Source organism: Piliocolobus tephrosceles, chromosome 21 (assembly GCF_002776525.5).
Source record: "Piliocolobus tephrosceles isolate RC106 chromosome 21, ASM277652v3, whole genome shotgun sequence".
NCBI lineage: Eukaryota > Metazoa > Chordata > Mammalia > Primates > Cercopithecidae > Piliocolobus > Piliocolobus tephrosceles.
In genome coordinates this window covers 24073179-24089958 of record NC_045454.1, presented here as the reverse complement: position 1 = coordinate 24089958, position 16780 = coordinate 24073179, and the positions used below count along the sequence as shown (strand labels likewise).

General features: G+C 46.2%; 1 protein-coding gene across 1 annotated transcript in view; it reads left to right on the top strand.

The window, feature by feature from the left end:
• GPATCH1 (G-patch domain containing 1) overlaps positions 1-16780 on the top strand; it is a 55308-nt gene that overhangs the window by 32608 nt on the left and 5920 nt on the right. The window contains exons 10-17 of the mRNA XM_023229086.1: positions 459-663; positions 3293-3592; positions 5359-5537; positions 6121-6248; positions 7922-8058; positions 8398-8564; positions 9886-10102; positions 12132-12239. Of these exons, the coding sequence (XP_023084854.1) occupies positions 459-663; positions 3293-3592; positions 5359-5537; positions 6121-6248; positions 7922-8058; positions 8398-8564; positions 9886-10102; positions 12132-12239 (1441 nt within the window). The remainder of the gene's footprint in view (positions 1-458; positions 664-3292; positions 3593-5358; positions 5538-6120; positions 6249-7921; positions 8059-8397; positions 8565-9885; positions 10103-12131; positions 12240-16780) is intronic.

Below are 16780 nucleotides of genomic sequence, written 5' to 3'. Positions count from 1 at the left end.
CGTCAGGAACTCCCGGGCTCAAGCAATCCTCGCATCTTGGCCTCCCAAAGTGCTGGGATTATAGGTGTGAGTCACTGCGCCCAGCCATTATTTTCCTTTCATGCTTTGAATGATACTTTTCTAAATTTTCCGATGTACAGTGGGCCAGCCCTGCCTGTAAGCCCTGACATTTATGATCTGTTGTCATCTTTATTGTTCTTATCCTATGAAACAGGCACATTAGCTTAGGAGGATATTCGAAATGCCTGACCACTGGAACACGGTGGCTCTTGTGACCCTCCGGTCCAGAGGGGATGCTGGCTGGACCTCTGGCCAGCCTGTTCTTGGGCTACCTGCCTGCTGAGTGTTAACCCGGGAAGGGGCGGGGTTAACAAGGCTCAGCGGTAACAGGTTTTCCTGATTAAATCAAACATGCTCTTGCAGCCTGTATTTTCTGGGTTTTGTCTTGTTTTGTTAAGATCTATCCACCTCCAGAGTTGCCAAGAGACTATCGACCAGTGCATTATTTCAGACCCATGGTGGCCACCACCTCCGAGAACTCACACTTACTGCAGGTGTTATCAGAGTCAGCTGGAAAGGCAACACCTGACCCAGGGACACACAGTAAGCACCAACTGAATGCCTCCAAACGGGCAGAGTTGCTTGGAGAGACGCCTATTCAAGGTATGTGCCATGGAAAAGACTGAAATCATTACATTTCGCATAACTTGAGTTATCAAAATAAAAATGGAAAGTTGTTTTCCCACTGAGGTTTTTTATGTTAATTTGTATTCCCAAACTGTGGAAATAACACTGTTTATTGTAAATGGCATATGTAATAGTGTGCATAGCTTTTACTTCTTTTTTTAAGTTTTATTATTAAACTTATTTATTTTGAGATCATGTCTGGGTTTGTCACCCAGGCTGAAGGCAGTGATAACTCTCTATAACCTGGAACTCCTGGGTTCAAGTGATCCTCCCACCTCAGACTCCCATGTTGCTGGGACTATAGGCATGCGCCACCACCACACCTGGCACATTAAAAACCATTTTTTTTTTAAATGGAGATGAGGGTCTCACTATGTTGCCCAGGCTGGTCTGGAACTTTTGGTTTCCCAGAGTGCTGGGATTACAGGTGTGAGCCTCTGCGCCCAGCCAAGGCTTGTTTTTCCACCTTCAGTTTGGTTGATGTCATTCAAATCACTTTTATTATAAGCTCAGCTGTTTTCAGACTTGTGATAATTATCAGGGAATGTGGTTAACGTGCCTTCCCCTTCTCTGCACAGCCTGGGAGAGTATGTTTTCTTCCGCTTGGGGATCGCGTTGTGTAACTCTTCTCTGGAAACTCTGAAAGGGATGAATGCGTCTGAAAGTCTGGAAAGACATGGAGAATCCCCTGCAGGTGCAGCAGAAAAGACCCACCACGAGAGGTGGACTTGGACTGTTAGGGGCTCGGGCCTCACTGCCATGGGGAATCCAACAGGTGTCTCCTATAATAGGCAAACAGAACCCTTGGTTCCCCACCTCCCCATCACACACTGCGCTTCCTCATCTAAGTCTTCTCATCTCAGGAAACTGTGCCTCTGTGATCCACTGCTCCGAGCTGAATGTTGGAGGCCGAATTCTTAGCTCCTCTCTTTCTGGTCTTCCCCCGCCCTCCCTGGCCCTCCCCGGCCCTCAGTGAGCCCTCTCAGCTCTACCCACAATGTGTCGGGGTTCTGTCCACTACTCATCTGCATTTCTGTGACCTCCTAGGTCTGAGCCCCGCCCCTCCACCTGGACCGTTGCAGCAGCCTCCTTGATGGTCTCCTTGTTTCTGTCCATTCCCCCTGCAGTCTGTTCCCCTCACCAGCAGTTGGATGAAGCCGACTATACCAGCCAGCACCTCCCCCACCTACAGAAACCTCCAGGCTCCCCACGAGGCCCTGCGCAGTGACCCCCACCCGCCTTTCAGGCTGCATCATCCACCACCTTCCCTTACTCTCCCGCAGTGTAGCTTCCTCCTCCTTTTCTCCCGTGAACACACCATCACCCAGACACTGCCTAAGGGCCTTGGTGTTTGCTGCTCCTCCCTCTCTGTTCTTCCCTCATATTTTTGTGAATCTGGCCTTTTTTTTTTTTTTTTTAGCTTAGGACTTATCTCAAATGTTGTCTTCTTCCAGCCTTCCCTGACCACCATATAAGCTGGTTATCTGCCTGCCCCCTCTACCAGCCCGCTCACGCAAGCCCCTCCTCAGTCACGTTGCCCTGTTTTTTTCATAGCCCTCCTCTATTGAGGGCAGGCGTGTTGCTCCTTGGCTTCTTTCCTGTCTCCACTGCCCTCCGAGCTCCTGGGCCAGGTCCTGGCGTGGAGTTGGCATCCATGAGTGTTTGTGCCATTAGTGAGGGCTTGCTGGGGAGCTGCGCTTGGAACCAGGGCTAGTGGTGGTGGACTGCAGGTCTGGAGCCGGGAATGTCAGGTTTCGCATCCTGGGACCACTCACGTGCCCTGTAAATGTGCATGTGTTAACTTCCATTTTTGCTGACTATAAAACATGAATCTTGGCCTTGCTCAGTGGCTCATTCCTGTAGTCCCAGAACTTTGGGAGGCCAAGGTGGGATGATCTCTTGAGCCCAGGAGTTGAGACCAGCTTGAGAAACATGGCGAAATCCTGTCTCTACAAAAATTATAAAAAGTAGCTGGGCATGGTGGTGTGTGCCTGTGGTCCCAGCTACTCAGGAGGCTGATGTGGGAGGATCACTTGAGCCCGAGAGGTGTAGGTTGCAGTGAGCCATGATCATACCACTGTACTCCAGTCCAGGTGACAGAGCGAGACCATGTCTCCAAAAAAACATAGGATTCGGCCAGGTGTGGTGGCTCATGCCTGTAATCCCAGCACTTTGGGAGGCCGAGGCGGGTGGATCACCTGAGGTCAGGAGTTCGAGACCAGCCTGGCCAAGATGATGAAACCCTGTCTCTACTAAAAATACAAAAAATTCGCCGGGCATTGTGGCACGTGCCCGTAGTCCTGGCTACTCGGGGGGCTGAGACAGGAGAATCGCTTGAACCTGGGAGGTTGCAGTGAGCTGAGATTGTGCTACTGCACTCCAAGCTGGGCAGTAGAGCCAGACTCCGTGTAAAAAAAAAAAAACAACAAAGAATCTCATTTTTCACTGTCTAGTCCACAAAGATATATGAACATAAATGAAACACTAAACGTAAAATACTTATCCCTAATTATGTAAGTTTGTGATATTGAAATGTATGTACAGAGAAATGAAAATGTGGTTCTTTTATGACTCTTCATCAATTCTAATTACTGTTTTTATTTAGGTTCAGCTACTTCAGTGTTAGAATTTCTGTCCCAAAAAGATAAAGAGAGAATCAAAGAAATGAAGCAGGCAACTGACCTGAAAGCAGCTCAGCTCAAGGCCAGGAGTCTGGCCCAGAACGCCCAGAGCAGCAGAGCCCAGCCCTCCCCTGCAGCGGCTGCTGGGCACTGCTCTTGGCACGTGGCATTAGGTGGTGGGACGGCCACCCTAAAAGCCAGCAACTTCAAGCCTTTCGCCAAAGATCCGGAAAAGCAAAAGCGATACGAAGAGTTCTTAGTACACATGAAACAGGGTCAGAAAGGTGGGTGCTGGGCTTGGGTCTCCCACATCTCGGCCAGGGCGGGGTCACGTTCTCACTGTTCTCATCCTAGACTCATATTTACAGTTGAGGTATCCCGTTCTGTCAGTGTTTTTGCTTTATCCTGCTGCAAATAGTGCAAAGGCTCTTGACCTCAGAAAGCGAGAACAGTTAGCTTATGTTCCTCCGTATCTCAGGCCAAAGCTAGCTGTTTAAGTAGAGAATACAACTGGCGGTGGCTGGTGCTTACAGGCCGTTTGGTGTTTGCAAGTGTTTGACTGCTACAAGCATTGCATTTCACATTTCATATCAACATCATCTTCCACCTTATCCAAAGATCCTGACCATCCATTCCTGACTCATAGTCTTAAATTCGACTTAAAACAATAGTTAGCTATTGAACCGTTACAGAGGAGAAACAATCAGTTTGTGATCTTTGAAGTAAATATGGCAAGAATGAGGAGAGGGGTTGCTATTGTATGCAGTAGTCCTCGTGAGAGGTTATCAGTAAATTACAGGGTTATTTTTTAAAAACAGATCTTTGTGGAATGTAAACTCTATTTACTGTGCCTTAACTCTGTACTAAGAACCTACATCACTAATGTTCATTTGCTTTAAAAAAAAAAAAAAAGGTGGGCCGGGCACAGTGGTTCATACCTGTAATCCCAGCACTTTGGGAGGCTGAGACGGGCAGATCACGAGGTCAGGAGATCGAGACCATCCTGGCTAACACGGTGAAACCCCGTCTCTACTAAAAATACCAAAAACTAGCTGGGTGTGGTGGCGGGCACCTGTAGTCCGAGCTACTCCGGAGGCTGAGGCGGGAGAATGGTGTGAACCCGGGAGGCGGAGCTTGCAGTGAGCAGAGATCGTGGCACTGCACTCTAGCCTGGGCGACAGAGCAAGACTGTCTCAAAAAAAAAAAAAAAAAAAAATGGTTAGTGAAAGAGTGTTTTTCTGCCAAAACGTCAGGATGTAGCTGGGGTCAACTTATCACTGTCTGGGAGTGGTGACAGGTTCCTTACTGCTGAAGATTTAACCAAGCATTAGTCTTCCACATGGTTTTCTCTGTTATGTTTGGTAGACAGAATTCAACAAAAGCATCATTTTGGCTGGGGATGGTGGCTCATGCCTGTAATCCCAGTACTTTGGGAGGCTGAGATGAGGATCACTTGAGCCTAGGAGTTCAAGACCAGCCTGGGCAACATAATGAGATCCTGCCTCTACCAAAAAATATATATATATATATATTTTTTTTTAATAAAAATAATAATTTTTTTTTTTTGGATGGAGTCTTGCTCTGTTGCCCAGGCTGGAGTGCAGTGGCAGGATCTTGGCTCACTGCAATCTCAGCTCACTGCAACCTCCACCTCCCGGGTTCAAGCGATTATCCTGCCTCAGCCTCCCGAGCAGCTGGGATTATAGGCGTGCACCACCATGCCCAGCCAATTTTTGTAGTTTTAGTAGAGATGGGGTATGTTGGCCAGGCTGGTCTCGAGTTCCTGACCTTAAGTGACCCACCCGTCTTGGCCTCCCAGAGTGCTGGGATTACAGGTATGAACCACTGTGCCTGGCCTAATTTTTTTTTTTTAAAAAAGCACAATTTTGAAGGAAAGAGCAATATTACCTACCAAATACCTCGCCATTCCCATAGTCATAAAAACAAGAATAAGGACTTAGGAAATATACAGTGGTGCCCAGCAGATGTTCTCTTGTAAGCCCCATGTTTTTCTGAGAAGTGAAGATGCTTCTTGTTCTCTGCCCCGCAGATGCTCTGGAACGCTGTCTGGACCCCAGCATGACAGAGTGGGAGCGAGGCCGGGAGCGGGATGAGTTTGCCCGGGCGGCCCTGCTATACGCGTCTTCCCATTCGACCTTGTCCTCCAGGTTCACTCATGCCAAGGAGGAGGATGACTCAGATCAGGTTGAAGTCCCTCGAGACCAAGAGGTCTGTTGTCATCATGTCCCTTACCTGGTGAACTTTAATATTAAAGCACTGCCTAGCCAAAATTGTTTTTTCTTTTTTTTTGAGACGAAATCTCTCTCTGTCGCCCAGGCTGGAGTGCAGTGGTGCGATCTCAGCTCACTGCAGCCTCCGCCTCCTGGGTTCAAGCGATTCTCCTGCCTCAGCTTCCCAAGTAGCTGGGATTACAGGCGCTCACCACCACACTCATCTAATTTTTGTATTTTTAGTAGAGATGGGGTTTCGCCATGTTGGCCTGGCTGGTCTCGAACTCCTGACCTCAGGTGATCCGCCTACCTCGGCCTCCCAAAGTGCTGGGATTACAGGGATGAGCCACCATACCCAGCCGAGCCAAATATTTTTAATCCCTCAGTGAGAAGATCAAAATATACATGGTATAGGAGAATAAGAAACCATTTTATGCCTGGTTTCCAATGTACTGGAGCAAAAATGTTATAGCACAAACTTTTTTCACATTTCTAGAAGATTGCTTGAGAATTTTAAATGGGAGATCAGTCAGGTCAATGGTGCAACCACTTGATGAAACAAAATGCATGTCTTTTCCCAGAATGATGTTGGGGACAAGCAGTCGGCCGTGAAGATGAAGATGTTTGGGAAGCTCACCCGAGACACGTTTGAGTGGCACCCTGACAAGCTGCTGTGTAAGAGATTTAATGTCCCCGACCCTTATCCAGAGTAAGTTGGATAAACCTTTACATCAGTACAAAATGTATTCTTGAGATTAAAGCTAATTTTCCCCTTATATACTCATATAAATTCTTGTTTTTTCTTCATGAACTTATTTGTATATCCCTGGATATTACAAATCTACACATTTTGTAGATTTGCTTTGATAAATTACTTCTATAATTTGTTACTAAAACGAAATCTGGATAGCAAACTTTATTCCCTATTGAAGCTATGAAACTCAGATATGTCAAGTTACAAAAGCATTATGCCTCTCTCATTTGCCACCTTCTTAATGCTGCTCATGTGGTTTACATTTACAATGTTACTTATGTTTTTAAATTATCATTATAAAAGTTAAACACTTTCTTATTTGATTAATAACACTTCCAGAGGTGGAGTGTGATGGTGCACACTTGTAATCCTAGCTTGGGAGGCCAAGGCAGGAGGATCGCTTGAGCCCAGGATTTCGAGGCCAGCCTGAGTAACATAGCAAGACCCCATCTCTAAAAAGTCAAGCAAACAGAACACTTCAAGATAGTCGGCCGGGTGCGATGGCTTACATCTGTAATCCCTGTACTTTGGGAGACTGAGGCGGGCAGATCACTTGAGGTCAGGAGTTTGAGACCAGCCTGGCCAACATGGTGAAACCCCATCTCTATTAAAAATACAAAAAATTAGCCGGGAGTAGTGGTGTGCACCTGTAGACCCAGCTATTTGGGAGGCTGAGGCAGGAGAAATGCTTGAACCTCGGAGGCGGAGGTTGCAATGAGCCAGGATTGTGCCATTGCACTCTAGCCTGGGTGACAAAGCGAGACTCAATCTCAAAAAAAAAAAAAAAAAAATAGCATAGGTGGTCAAACCAGACTGTCAGAAACTTTAGGTATATTTTTATCAGTGGAACTTTTCCTTAATGGAAATCCATTTTCAAAGTTAAATTCTTGCCCTTATCATAATAAGGAAAAACTCATGGGACCTAAAGTCAGTCACCCAGATTCTCGAACTGCTTTGAGAAGTGAAAGCATCTCAGGGGACTTATTTTTTTGGAGACGGAGTCTCGCTCTGTCGCCCAGGCTGGAGTGCAGTGGCTGGATCTCAGCTCACTGCAAGCTCTGCCTCCTGGATTTACGCCATTCTCCTGCCTCAGCCTCCCAAGTAGCTGGGACTACAGGCGCCCGCCACCTTGCCCGGCTAGTTTTTTGTATTTTTTAGTAGAGACGGGGTTTCACTGTGTTAGCCAGGATGGTCTGGGTGGCTCAAGCCACCGCGCCCGGCCAGAGGACTTTTTTGTTTGTTTGTTTGTTTTTTGAGACAGAGTCTTGCACTGTCACCCAGGCTGGAGTGCAGCAGTATGATCTCCGCTCACTGCAACCTCCGCCTCCTGGGTTCATGCCATTGTCCTGCCTCAACCTCCCAAGTAGCTGGGACTACAGGCGCCCGCCACCGTGCCTGGCTAATTTTTTGTATTTTTAGTAGAGATGGGGTTTCACCATGTTAGCCAGGATGGTCTCGATCTCCTGGCCTCCCAAAGTGCTGGGATTACAGGCATGAGCCACCGTGCCTGGCCCTTAGGGGACTTGTTAGTCATGCAGAAGAGGTGGAAAACTTGAGACGGAAAGTTTTTCAGGAGGTGGATTTTGTCCTAGTGGTTGTTATTAAAATGATTCTTTTTCAATTCCCAGTTCAACTTTAGTTGGCTTACCAAGAGTGAAGCGTGACAAGTACTCAGTCTTCAACTTTCTGGCGCTCCCAGAGACAGCTTCCTTGCCCACCACTCAAGCACCAAGTGAAAAAGTATCACAGCACCGAGGTCCCGACAGTGAGTAGGGTATCCTCGGGGTCTCTGATTGACCAGGGCCTCAACCCCTCGCCTGTAGGAAGACAGAATTAAAGGGTAGTTTAGTCCTAACGATATGAATGGTGCATATTCTCCCTCTGTTGAGGGAATTCCTCTTATTAATAACTTAGCTCATGTTGTAATGGTCCAGATGTTTACTCCTGGGGGTTGGGGCTCTGCCTCTGCCACCTACCTCCCCAACACCCCCCGCATGGTGCCAGGCCCTGTGGTAGGCACGCTGACATTCTGAGCGAATGAAAGAGCAGTGGTGAAGAACTTGCCTTTTCCTTGCTAATGCTGGAGTTATGTCCTACCTTTCAGAATCAAGAAAACCATCCAGATGGGATACCTCTAAACAGGAAAAGAAAGAAGATTCCATTAGTGAATTTTTAAGTTTGGCTAGATCAAAAGCTGGGCCACCTAAACAAGAGTCCAGCCCCTTAGTAAACAAAGAGGAAGAGCGTGCACCAGAATCATCCACAAATCAGGTATTTGGGGCTTCCAGATTCTCTTTGCCACCTGAGTGTGGCCCTTGCTTTTCTCTTTGGTGAAACTTTCTCCTTGTGACTCACCAGCAGAGGCAGCCAACTATTGATCCATTTCCCCTTAAAGGCCATGTGGCTTGTTTCTAACTTTTGGCTGTAACAAATAAAGCTGCTGGGAGCATTCATGTGCAGGTTTTTGTGTGAATATAAGTTTTCATTTCTGTAGAGTACAAACCTGGTAGTGGGAATCCTAGAAAATATGTACATGTATATTTAACTTTATAGGAAGCTGCCAGACTGTATTCCAAACTTATTTTTGCCTTATGTATTTTGAAGTGCACATTTAGGATTGCTATTTCTCTCTCTCTCTTTTTTTTTTTTTTGAAATGGAGTCTTGGTCTGTCACCCAGGCTGGAGTGCAGTGGCATGATTTCAGCTCACTGCAAGCTCTGCCTCCCCTCCCGGGTTCAACTGATTCTCCTGCCTCAGCCTCCCAAGTAGATGGGACTACAGGTGTGCACCACCATGCCTGACTAATTTTTGTATGTTTAGTAGAGATGGGGTTTCACCGTGTTGGCCAGGCTGGTCTCAAACTGGGATTGCTCTTTCTTGGTGGGCAACATAGTGAGATCCCATCTTTACAAAAAATTAAAAACTAAACTAAAAAATTAAAAAACTAGTTGGGTGTGGTGGCATGCACCCGTGGTCCCAGCTACTCAAGTGGCTGGGGTGGGAGGATCACTTGAGCCCAGGAGGTCAACAGTGCAGTGAGCTATGGTCGCACCATTGCTCTCCAGCCTGGGTGACAGAGTGAGACCCTGGCTCAAAAAAACCCCAAAACAAATTATTATTCCTCTGTACATAATGAGGTGAATTGACCCTTTTTTTCTCCTAGCTGCTTCCAAGATTTTTACTTGGTCTTTGGATTTTAGCGGTTATATTATGATGTATCTGGGTGTGAATTCTTTTGAGTTTATTTTGTTTGGGGTTTGCTAAGTTGCCTGAATCTGAGTTTGGAAATAGAACAGAGGCACGGTGCTCCACTGCATTTTTGGGGATCCTTTGCACCTCTGATTAATGACCAGTCCATGAGAGATTTCAGCTGCTTTGACCTCATCAGCACATTCTACAGTTGTTGACTCAGAATCACCACAAAAAAAAAGCTATGTGAGTGATCACTGTTTAGTTGGGTGGTGTGTGGCTATGGATACCCATGTACATGAGCATAAACATAAATATGTGTGTCTGGGAGTGTATTCTAGAATGTCTCCTCCCTTTCACCCTTGCCTCTGTATCCCTGACTCTTATTTCACTGTCAATATAGACAGTCAACAAAGGTGTGGACGCACAGGCTGAAGGAGAAGGGAGCCGCCCGTCCATGGACTTATTCAGGGCCATCTTTGCCAGCTCGTCAGATGAAAAGTCCTCATCCTCCGAGGATGAGCAAGGCGGCAGCGAGGACGATCAGGCAGGCTCTGGGGAGGCCAACTTCCAAAGCTCCCAAGACACTGACTTGGGGGAAACATCATCCGTGGCTCATGGTATGTCAGTATTTCAGACTCGAGGATCTAAAGAAGAAGACAATGACTCTGCAACACAGTCTTAAACCCAGATGATTAGCAATCAATGATATGTAATCTTTTATATAAATATAATTTTTTTTTTTTTTTGAAATAGGGTCTTGCTCTGTCCCCAGGGTGGAGTACAGTGGCACAATCTTTGGCTCACTGAGGCCTCTACCTCCTGGGCTCAAGCAGTCCTCCCACTTCAGCCTCCTGAGTAGCTGGGACTACAGGCGTGTGCCACCACACCTGGCTAATTTTTTATTTTTAGTAGAGATAGGGTTTTGCCACGTTGCCCAGGCTGGTGTTGAACTCCTAGACTTAAGTCATCTGCCTGCCTCGGCCTCCCAGAGTGCTGAGATTACAGGCACGAGCCACCGCGCCTGGCCAATCTTTTATATTTTTAATTGAGATAGAGCAGAGTATTTTTTTTTCTATTAGGTATATATCTCTGGTATATTTTTTGGATCACTGTGTTTGATTTTCCAACTTATCCTAATTGAGAAGAATTTAAAAATAGTAAAAATTTCAGGCAGGCATGGTGGTTCACATCTGTAATCTGAGCACTTTGGGAGGCTGAGGTGGGTGGATCAGTTCAGATCAGAAGTTCAAGACCAGCCTGGCCAACATGGTGAAATCCTGTCTGTACAAAAATTAGCGGGGCATGGTGGCACACACCTATAATCCCAGCTACTCAGGAGGCTGAGGCAGGAGAATCACTTGAACCTGGGAGGTGGAGATTTCAGTGAGCCAAAATTACACAATTGTACTCCAGCCTGGGTGACAGAGCAAGACTCTGTCTCAAAGAAAGAAAAGAAAAAGAAGTAATAATTTTATTTTAAGAGATAGCTTTTTTTTTTTTTTGAGATGGAGTCTCACTGTCATCCAGGCTGGAGTGCAATGATGTGGTCTCAATTCACTGCAACCTCCACCTCCTGGGTTCAAGCGATTGTCCTGCCTCAGCCTCCCAAGTAGCTGGGATTATAGGTGTGCACCACCACGCCTGGCTAATTTTTGTATTTTTGCTAGAGATGGGGTTTCACCATGTTGGCCAGGCTGGTCTCAAACTCTGGGCCTCAAGTGATCCACCTGCAGTGGGCTCCCAAAGTGCCAGGATTACAGGCATGAGTCACTGTGCCTGGCCAGAAATAACCAATGTAAACACTTTGATGTATAGTTTTCCAGACTTTTTTTCTTTTTTGAGATGGAGTCTCTCTCTGTTGCCCAGGCTGGAATGCAGTGGCACAATCTCGGCTCACTGCAACCTCTACCTCCTGGTTTCAAGCGATTCTTCTGCCTCAGCCTGCCGAGTAGCTGGGATTACAGGTGTGCGCCACCATGCCAGCTAATTTTGTATTTTTAGTAGAGATGGCGTTTCACCATATTGGCCAGGCTAGTCTCGAACTCCTGACCTCAGGTGATCCGCCCACCTAAGCCTCCCAAAGTGCTGGGATTACAGGCGTAATCCCAGTGCCTGGCTAGTTTTCCAGACTTTTAAAATTTTTATATTTCTTCTATCTGAACATACAGTAATCTGTTTAAAAAATAAGATTATTAACGTGGATATGATCATTTATCTTCAAGGTTTTTTCTTTGATAATTTATTTGGGGTGAAACTGTCTCCCGCAGTTCTCTGGGATGGGACATAGTCTTACACTCCTGATGGTTTCTAAGTTGTTTGCTTCTCAGATGGCCCTTTCTTGGGGACACATTTCTACTTTTCAGGTCTTAGGGGCGCTAGGCTATGTTCCCACAGGTATACTCGGCACTCTGTACCTCAGCCATTGGTGCCCTTGGTCACAGGCGCCCTCATGTGACTGACTTCCAGCTTCAGAGTTCACAAGGGCATCGCCGGGGTCTGCATGTTCACTGCTGCATCCTTAGCACCTGGCAGGAGTGAAGTGGTGTGGGCAAGCATACATTATCCTGTGGCAAAAGACATGAATGAAAGACTCAGAGACATGAACATGGGGCAGACAAATGACATGAACACCCTGCTGTTTTTCAGCTCTCGTGCCAGCACCCCAGGAGCCGCCACCTTCCATCCCGATACAAAAGATGCAGATAGATGAAAGAGAAGAGTTCGGCCCACGGCTGCCTCCCGTCTTCTGCCCCAGTGAGTGCAGAGCCCTTTGGTGCACCCATTTTTATCAGTGTGTGACTGCCCTGAGATGGGGACAGTGTGACTTGTTTGTACAGCCAATCAAACAAACCAGAAGCGCTTGCTTCTGGTTCATATGTTTTCAGTCACATTTTTAAACCCGTTGTCTCCACCTAGTGCCTAAAATGATAGTTGTTTCTGTACAGCTTCAGAGACCTCCAAACTTTATTTCCTTAGCTGCCACATGTTTACAGGAGGGTCCTAAGTATCTTAAGTTTTGTTATAGAAATATAAGTTTCCCAACAGAGCTTAAAGAAAAAGAGGCTGGCCGGGCGCGGTGGCTCAAGCCTGAAATCCTAGCACTTTGGGAGGCCGAGGTGGGAGGATCATGAGGTCAAGAGATCGGACCATTCTGGCCAGCATGGTGAAACCCCATCTCTACTAAAAATACAAAAATTAGCTGGGCATAGTGGCGCACGCCTATAGTCCCAGCTACTCGGGAGGCTGAGGCAGGAGAATCGCTTGAACCTGGGAGGCGGAGGTTGCAGTGAGCTGAGATTGTGCCACTGCACTCTAGCCCAGGTGACTGAGCGAGACTCTGTCTCAAAAAAAAAAAAAAAAAAACAGAGAAAGAAAGAGGCTGCAGCCAGGCATAGTGGCTCTAGCCGGGTGGGTGGCTCACGCCTGTTATCCCAACACTTTGGGAGGCTGAGGTGGGCGGATCGCTTGAGGTCAGGAGTTTGAGACCACCCTGGTGAATTTGGTGAAACCCCATCTCTACTAAAAATATAAAAATTAGCCGGGTATGGTGGTGTGTGCCTGTCATCCCAGCTACTCAGGAGGCTGAGGCACGAGAATCACTTGAACCTTAGAGGCGAAGGTTGCAGTGGGCCGAGATTGAGATTATGTCACTGCACTCCAGCCTGGGTGACAGAGCGAGACTTTGTCTCAAAAAAAAAAAAAAAAAGAAAAGAAAAGAAAAAGAGGTGGCTCATGCTTGTAATCCCAGCAATTTGGGAGGCCGAGGCAGGCAGATTGCTTGAGCCGAGGAGTTTGAGACCAGCCTGGGTGACACACAGAGGCCTATCTCTATTTGAGAAAAAAAAAAAAAAAAAGGCCGGGCGCGATGGCTCACGCCTGTAATCCCAGCACTTTGGGAGGCCGAGGCGGGTGGATCGCGAGGTCAGGAGATCGAGACCATCCTAGCTAACACAGTGAAACCCAGTCTCTACTAAAAATACAAAAAATTAACTGGGCTTGGCGGCATGTGCCTGTAGTCCCAGCTGCTGGGGAGGCTGAGGTAGGAGAATGGCATGAACCTGGGAGGTGGGGCTTGCAGTGAGCCAAGATCCTGCCACTGCACTCCAGCCTGGGTGACAGAGCAAGACTCCGTCTCAAAAAAATAAATAAATAAAAATTTAAAAAAAGAGAAATTTAAAAAATAGTATACAAAATTGGAGGGGAATTGCGAGGAGAAGAGTATTTAAGAGTCTTACTTATTTAAACATTTTTATTTGTTTATTTATTTATTTATTTTTCAGACAGGGTCTCACTCTGTCACCTAGGCTGGAGTGTAGTGGTGCTGTAATAGCTCACTGTGGCCTTGGACTTCTGGGCTCAAGTGATCCACCCACTTCAACCTCCCACCGTGCTGGAATTACAGGTTTACAGGTGTGAAGCACTGCACCCAGCCAAGCCTCCTTGTTTTTTTTTTTTTTTTTTTTGAGACGGAATTTTGCTCTTGTTGGCTAGGCTCAAGTGCAATGGCACAATCTCAGCTCACTGCAACCTCCGCCTCCCGGGTTCAAGCGATTCTCCTACCTCAGCCTCCCGAGTAGCTGGGATTATAGGCATGCACCACCATGGCCAGCTAATTTTGTATTTTTAGTAGAGATGGGGTTTCTCCATCTTGGTCAGGCTGGTCTCGAACTCCTGACCTCAGGTGATCCGCCTGCCTCAGCCTCCCAAAGTGCTGGGATTATAGGCATGAGCAACCGCACCCAGCTGCCAAGCCTCCTTTTTACTTTAGCTAATGTAGCAAATAAAATAAAATGGTCCTCTCAGAAGTGAATACAATCTGTCCCCCATTCCGTTCCCCAAATATCTGTCAACAACTTCTATTCAATGCCATCTTATATCTGCATCTCAAGTTAAAACATTTAGACTTGTTTATCATCTCTTTGAGGGCTAGGTTAACAAACATCTGTAACATGGCCCAGATATATAAATAACATATAAATTCCATTATTCACTTTATAGTTTCCCATGGTACCCATATATGAATACTGGTTTGGTTAGCTAACTGCTTTCAAAGACAGGATTGAAAAGCAGGGGATAAAAAGTATGAAGTTTTGACAAATTGCAGTGAATGTATTTCTTATTTGCTATAGTTGTTCAGCACTTCTGTTTTATTTTCTTTTGTTTTGAGACAGTCTCACTCTGTCACCCAGTCTGGAGTGCAGTGGCGCGATCTCGGCTCACTGCAACCTCTGCCTCCCAAATTTGGGTGATTCTTCTGCCTCAGCCAATGGAGTAACTGGGATTACAGGTGCCTGGCTAATTTTTTGTATTTTTAGTAGAGACGGGGTTTCACCATGTTAGTCAGGATGGTCTCGATCTCCTAACCTCGTGATCCGCCCACCTCGGCCTCCCAAAGTGCTGGGATTACAGGTGTGAGCCACTGCGACTGGCCTCTTTAATTTCAAATTGGTGTCAGCACTTGAAAGCCAAGTCTTTTATGTCCCTTTCCCATAATGTCTTTGATACCCTTGTAATAGTGACTTAATTTGGTCTATAGGTTATTTAGGGAAATGATTTTTGAAAAAAACTAGTGTTAGAAAAAAGTTTTGGGCTGAGTGTGGTGGCTCATGCCTGTAATCTTAGCACTTTGGAAGACTGAGGCGGGAAAATTGCTTGAGTCCAGGAGTTTGAGGCCAGCCTGGGCAACATAGAGAGATTTCATCTCTTAAAAAAAAAAAAAAGAAAAAATTAGCCTGGTGTAGTGGTGCGTGCCTGTGGTCCCAGCTACTCAGGAGGCTGAAGTGGGAAGATTGCTTGAGCCCAGGTGGTTGAGGCTGCAGTGAGCTGTGATCCCACTGCTGCACTGCAGCCTGGGTAACAGAGTGAGATGCTGTCTCAAATAAATAAATCAATCAATAAAAGCCTGGGTGAGGTGGCTCACACCTGTAATCCCAGCACTTTGTGGGGGCCAAGGTGGGTGGATCACCTGAGGTTGGGAGTTTGGGACCAGCCTGACCAACATGGAGAAACCCTATCTGTACTAAAAATACAAAATTAGCCAGGCATGGTGGCACATGGCTGTAATCCCAGCTACTTAGGAGGCTGAAGCAGGAGAATCGCTTGAACCTGAGAGACGGAGGTTGGGGTGAGCCAAGATCATACCATTGCACTCCAGCCTGGGCAACAAGAGTGAAACTCCATCTCAAAAAAAAAAAAAAAAAAAAAATTAAAAGTATTTTGGAAAAATAAAAAGTTTTGGGAGGTCGAATTTTGAAAAATCTGGTTGGGCATGGTAGCTCACACCTGTAATCCCAGCACTTTGGGAGACTGAGGTTGGAGGGTCCCTTGAGTTCAAAAGTTTGATACCAGCCTGGGCAACAAAGGGAGACCCTCATTTCCACAAAAAAAGGAAAAAAAAATTAACCGGGTAAGGTGGTACATGCCTGTAGTCCTAGCTACTCAGGAAGCTGAGGTAGGAGGATCACATGAACCCAGGTCAAGGCTGTAATGAACTGTGATTGCACCATTGCCCACCAGTCTGGGTGACAGAGCGAGAACCTATCTAAAAAAAAAAAAAAAAAAAAAAAAAACCACCAAAAAAAACCACAAAGAAACAGGACTACAAAGTTACAGGCATCTGTTTAACTGAGTTGAGAAAATATTCACCCTTACGAAACATCTTGAAACTTTTCTTTTTCTTTATGTATTTATTTATTGAGATGGAGTCTTGCTCTGTCACCCAGGCTGGAGTGTGGCATAATCTCGGATCACTACAACCTCTGCCTACCGGGTTCAAGTGATTCTCCTGCCTCAGCCTCCCGAGTAGTGGGGATTACAGATGCATGCCACCACGCCCAGCTAATTTTTGTATTTTTAGTAGAGACGGGGTTTCACCATGTTGGCCAGGCTGATTTTGAATTTCTGACCTCAAGTGATCTGCTCACCTCAGTCTCCCAAAGTGCTGGGATTACAGGTGTGAGCTACCGTTCCTGGCTGAAACTTTTCTTTAGGTGAAAAAAAATTGATTTAATGACTTTCACTGCTTCTACTATTGTGAATTTTTGTTGATTTGGTTACCCGGAAATTAATGACCTATGAAAATGAAAACATTTTGGTCTGAATTTGGAGATGGAGAATTGAGGCACATGCAAATTCTTTAATGATTTTTAATGATTATATACATTATTTTTTTTTTTAATTAGATAGAGATAGGGTCTCACTATGTTGCCCAGGCTGGCCTTGAACTCCTGAGATCAAGGATCCTCCTGCCTGGGCTTCCCAAAGTGTTGGGATTACAGGCACGAGCCACTGCTCCC